At 50.5% G+C, this 5,088-nt stretch overlaps 1 protein-coding gene across 3 annotated transcripts; it reads left to right on the top strand.

Annotated features, from left to right (window-relative positions):
* The first annotated feature begins 238 nt into the window (after positions 1-238).
* LOC309452837 (uncharacterized protein) lies at positions 239-3,996 on the top strand. 3 transcript variants are annotated; one of them, XM_082077507.1, is made up of 5 exons: positions 239-928; positions 2,002-2,176; positions 2,499-2,589; positions 3,134-3,248; positions 3,955-3,996. In XM_082077507.1, the coding sequence occupies exons 1-5, from the start codon at positions 787-789 to the stop codon at positions 3,960-3,962; spliced, it is 531 nt and encodes a 176-aa protein (XP_081933633.1). In that variant the 5' UTR covers positions 239-786; the 3' UTR covers positions 3,963-3,996. The 3 variants fall into 3 exon arrangements, 1 of the variants encoding a protein (XP_081933633.1); XR_014186637.1 differs by lacking the exon at positions 3,955-3,996 and having other exon boundaries at positions 2,469-2,589; positions 3,134-3,333; XR_014186636.1 differs by lacking the exons at positions 2,002-2,176; positions 3,955-3,996 and having other exon boundaries at positions 2,469-2,589; positions 3,134-3,333.
* Positions 3,997-5,088: the final 1,092 nt, after the last annotated feature.

Genomic DNA, 5,088 nt, shown 5'->3' with positions numbered 1-5,088 from the left:
TGAGGGGCTGTGAGTTATTGCTGTGATTAAGCTGATCCAGTCCTGAGGAGGCTAAAGGGTTGCTTAGCGATACTTCAGCAATGACTAACAGTGCTTTACTAGGCTTTCACTGTTTACTATGGCTTTAATACTGGCTCAGTGGGGTTTTTTTTAGTGGAACGTTCTTACTATTTTTGTAATGGTCTCCCTTCTTGAGAAACTGTCAAACTCCTCACTTACAGTGACCAGGCAGCAGTTAGCAAGCATTTGATTGCTGATCATGTGTTGATTTTTTGGCCTGACCTCATTAAGTTTCTTTATCTCTACCTTCTCTTTCCCTAGCAGTCCTTAAATGAGCTACAGAGATTAGATAATTTAAGTGCTTTTCATATAAATGCCTCCTAGTCTGTTGACTTTTCCTAAACCACCCCTTGTCCATGTGGAAGCTTATTTCTGGTACTTAAAGGAGAGATGGACTGGGGAAGAGATGGTCTGAACCAGCCCAGAGCCACATCTCACAGAAAACTTTATTATGGTCTTCTGTAAAGCCCTTTAACAGGACAAGATGTATATTGTTCATTTAATGTTCTTCAGCAGCATAACTGTTAAGACAGGTCTCCTTCCTGATGTCAAGAGGCTGCTCTAATATGTAGTATATTCACATAATTTCCGTTAAAAAGTATATTGAGGGCCAAGCTCTCTATTAGCATTTTTAAATTCTGAGCTGAAAAATGCAAGCACACATCAAATAAATGGAACTTCCTTTTCTCTACTGAGGTATCTGAGTCATGGCTGTCACCATCAAAAATGTCTAGTAATATTTTGGGGAAAGGAAAACCCATTAAAGCTGAGGAGGGCATCTGGAGGAGTGCAGAGGAGCAGGAGGCGCCAGCCGGCCGGGGGCAGGTGCCGGTGCAGAGACGCCGTGTGACCCGCGGGGTTCTCAGAGGTAAGAACCTTTCGATTTGTTCTCCTCAGGGCACGTCCCTTTGCCTCTGGCCCCCTCACAAGCTTACTCGCCTAATGTCGCCATAAGCAGAAGGGACGAAAAAGGACAAAGAGGACAAGATCCTCACGATCTCCCACTTTTATATGAAGTATTCACGTGAATGGGATGTTATACACAGTCGGTCAGTTTCTCGGTCACCTGTTTCTTGTTGCCCCTCTTGCAAGATGTGAATCTGTCCTTAGCAACAAGTTAGCATTCCATTGCTCTGTTTACCACAACATGTATCTGGTTGTCCAGGAAAATGCAGCTAATATGAAGCTTTAGCTGACAGGCAAATTCACTAAAAGAGAAACTTGTTTTGTAACAAAACCAGCACAGCCCCCCACCGCGAGGGGCATGTTTTTTTTCCCCCCAGGAGTTCCGGAGGGGACCCAGGAGTTCAGGAGGGACCCAGGAGTTCTGGGGGGACAGAAATGCCATTTGTGCCGCGGCGGGTCTCAGTGTCGCCGTCCTGTGGACAAAGCGCGGTGCTGCACCCGGCCTCCCCAATGCGGTGCCGCGGCGCGCCTCAGTGCTGCCGCCCTGTGGCGAAACTCGGGTACTGCAGCGCACGGCCAGGGGGCAGAGACGCTGTTTGCCCCGAAGCAGCCAGAGGTGCCAGATAAGAAACACAAGCAGTCAGAGGTGCCAGATAAGAAAGAACCGTCAGAACCGGCAGGAGCTGCGGCTTCACAGCTCCGTCAGCGTTGATCTTATGAGTCTGATGTTGATGCGAGCCATTTTGACTTACATTATGCTACAGTGTTCTGTTTGGCACTGCTAGTGGGTAACAAATAATTGTGCTGTACCACAGCACGAGGTGGTAATATTTCGTAGATTTGTACTGCCAAAGAATTTGCAAGTATATTGAAAAGGGGGGAATTCAAGAGAAGCTGCTAAATTAATGTATAGTGTGATTAAGTTACAAAAGACAAGCCTGTCATCAGGCAGTTGACATAAGAAATGCTTTCTGGAAACGTGCAAAACGAGGGGCTATGTTTCAAGAACTCTCCTGTGGAATTGCTGTGTTTCAGGGGGAGCTGTGACCGCCCCATGCTCAGCAGACCCCCAGCCCCGGTGGGGGGAGCAGCGCCGGAGCGGGAGACGCGGCACCGTCGTCCGTCCCCAGCGTGCCGGGGGGCGGCTGCCGGCCTGTGGGACGTGGCTGCGGCTGTTCGGGGCGCTGCCCCCCCGGGTTTGGGGGCTCTGGTATGTACGTATGTGAATGGCATTTTAAAGTAATGAGCTGCCCGCTGGGGCTGTTTTCCTTTTCTACCTTTTTTTTTGGAGTGAACCAATGGGGGAACTCGGGGGGTGACGATGATGTTACCGGAGGAGCAGGCCAGCGAGAGCTGGGGGCTCACAGCCCCAAAATGCCTGAAGAATCAGGGTGTTCAGTGGTACTGCGGGGAGGAGAAATTTCTCCCTGTCCGCTGCAGGGAAAACAGAACAATCCCCCACCAAAGCTGTCCTAGAGAAATACTTGCTGTTTGTCATTCAGGCTCTAGAACGGCCCAGTGTCCCGTTAAAGGTTGCGGTGGTGCGGGTCAGGGATCCCCAGGCTGTGCCGGGACCACAGGACGGCTGCTGGCGGAACCAAAGTCCAGGACAACTTCTCGGAGGTAAGAACCTTTCGATTTGTTCTCCTCAGGACACGTCCCTTTGCCTCTGGCCCCCTCACAAGCTTACTCGCCCCCTGGTTCCCTCAGAAACCCATTTCCTTCCAGCTCCTCTGCGATGACCCTGCCTGCCTTTGGGTCCCTGCAGGCTCTTTGGTGGCATCACGGTGCCCGTTTGACCTCTTGCCCCATTAAATTCCCCTCTTTCTCTCTTCCCCTCAAAACTTCCCCATTTGCCCTTGACACATCCCAGAGGCCTCATTTTTCCCTCTTGTCTCCTCTCAGGACCCCCCATCTGTTGGCCCCTGTCGAGGGTTTAGATTGCGGGTGACAGTAAAACCCTGGCAGGTGTATTGTTAACCCCCTCTCCCCCCCACTTCCCCCTTTTGCCCCTCCCTCTCCCCCCGTCCCACTAAGGACAGGCGATCGGGAGGGGGAGAAGGACAGAGAGAAGAGAGCTGGAAATAGTAACAATGTTTTACTAATGCTACTGATAAGAATAGAGAAAATAAAACAAAATATACAAAACCAATCTTGAATGTCTCAGCACCTGCAGAGCCGGCACCCGAAGTGTGGTGAGCCGGCACCCAGCCGTGGGGCTGGTTGGGCGCGTCGTTGGCGGAGCCGGCACCGACGATCTCTGGACGCGTCGAGGCGCTGCGGTGGGTTTTCCTGGAAATGCCAAGGCCCTGGTGTTTTGTGATTGTAACTACTTACTTACTGTAAGACATTTAGAATGAAAACGTAAATAAGAGTAACCACAAGAGTCTTTGGGAGTAAATAATGCCTGTCATCTACTCTAGCTGTTACTCAAAACTCTGCAGACAGTAATTATCTCCAATTGATGTAGTAAAATTTAAAAGAGTGGCAGCACTAATTGGAAGTAATACCTGTGGAGAAAAAATCTCTAGTTTGTAATAAAAAATAATGTGTGCTAGTTAATCCGGCTGGTAGTAATGTAATGATAAAAATGTTAAAGCGTAAATAAATGAAATTATTTAGGCGTGAGCAATAACTGAATTTAATTTCAGCTATTACTTGGTGCACTAGGCAGCAGTTATTCCCAATCTGAATCCCAGTTTAAAAACCACATTGTTTGGAATTCCTTTGAAATGGTAAAGGCAGAAAACTAATGTGGAGTCATTGGTAGCTCCATTTGCACAACCGTTATGAAATAAACTGCAGGCAGGCACGAATGACTGCATAGGAAACAAAGTAAGGAAGCTTTAGATTTTAAACGGCATTGGAAAGTAATGGGGAGTGTTTAGTATTTAAATTATAACAGAGCCATGAGATTGGAGGCAACAAAGCTCAGAACCAAATGGAGTCAAAACGTTACTTTTTTTTTTTTTTTTTTTTTTTTTAAAGAGAAGTAAAAAGGAACCACTAAGTAGCGGCTGTTTCTGAATGGTGAGGATTCAGAATGGGCCAATCAGATCGCTCGGGAGGGCTGGAGGGGCGGAGCGCTGATAGGCGGGGAGAATGGCAATTGATGTGCGTAGGCAGCCAATCAGGTTGCCGGAGGGGCGGGCGTTGGGATGTCCGTACTGCGCATGCCCAAAGTGCGCAGTCCTCAGTCAGGTCCGACGTGAGCCGGGCACCTGGGCGCGGACCGCGGAAGGCGCATCCAATAGGAGGACGGCGCGGTGGGGTGGAAAGCAGCCAATCAGAGTGCGCCGACTCAATCCCGTTTGAACTGCTGACTGCCTGGCCAACGCGTCCGTGGTGTCTCGGCGCGGGTAGCGGGAGTTAACGGGGAAACGGGGGTCGGGGCGAGGCGGGGGAGGCTGTGGAGCGCTCGTTTTGGCCTCTCCGTCCCGTTTGCCTCGCTCTCCCTCTCTCTGTGTCACCTCGTCTGGCTCCCTGTCACTGTCTTTCTCTGATAAGCTGACCTGCTCTTTGCCGTCCCTTTTTGTGGAATCACAGGCTCATTCTGCTTGGAAAAGACACGTGCAATTTTAAATTTGGGGTTGACTTCTAGGGGTTTTTTTCCCCATTAGTGTAAATCGATGGCACGTTGTCCTGCGGCTCAATCCCCGTTCTGTTCCGTGGAGTCTTCAATTTAGGATGTTCAGGTAAGAAAGTTTGTCCTTCCAGAAAAGGAGCAGTCAGTGGTAGGACTGAGAGAGGCTTTGAAGTGCACGATCAGAATTGAAGGCAGATCGCACTTGCCGTTGCTGCTGTCCGTCTTGTCTCTCACTGGTTTCCCCACGGCTCCCTAGTGTTTGGGCATGTTTTTTGCCCAAGGAGAGGCCGTGCGGGTGAGGATTGAGAGGATTCAGAGCGGGCCAATCAGATGGCGCGGGAGGGCTGGAGGGCTGGAGGGGCGGAGCGCTGGTTGGCTGCCTAGGCACGTCAGTTGCCACTCTGTCCGCCTATCAGGTTGCCAGAGGGGCGTGCGTTGCGGTCTCCCTACTGCGCATGCCCCAATAGCGAGCGCTGATAGGCGGCGAGAGAGCTGATTGACGTGTCCTAGGCAGCCAACCGGGATGCGGCAAGGGG

Source organism: Streptopelia decaocto, assembly GCF_964273445.1.
Source record: "Streptopelia decaocto genome assembly, contig: HAP1_SCAFFOLD_633, whole genome shotgun sequence".
Taxonomy (NCBI): Eukaryota; Metazoa; Chordata; class Aves; order Columbiformes; family Columbidae; genus Streptopelia; species Streptopelia decaocto.
Note: the sequence above shows the minus strand (reverse complement) of the source record. Positions and strands in the feature narration are given on the sequence as shown.

Bases quoted from the DNA above. Each gene is read 5' to 3' on its own strand.
- LOC309452837 (XM_082077507.1), top strand. From the start codon at position 787: ATGTCTAGTAATATTTTGGGGAAAGGAAAACCCATTAAAGCTGAGGAG. The intron at 929-2,001 runs GTAAGAACCTTT...GCTGTGTTTCAG, and splicing joins GACCCGCGGGGTTCTCAGAG to GGGGAGCTGTGACCGCCCCA. The intron at 2,177-2,498 runs GTATGTACGTAT...GTCCCGTTAAAG, and splicing joins CCCCGGGTTTGGGGGCTCTG to GTTGCGGTGGTGCGGGTCAG.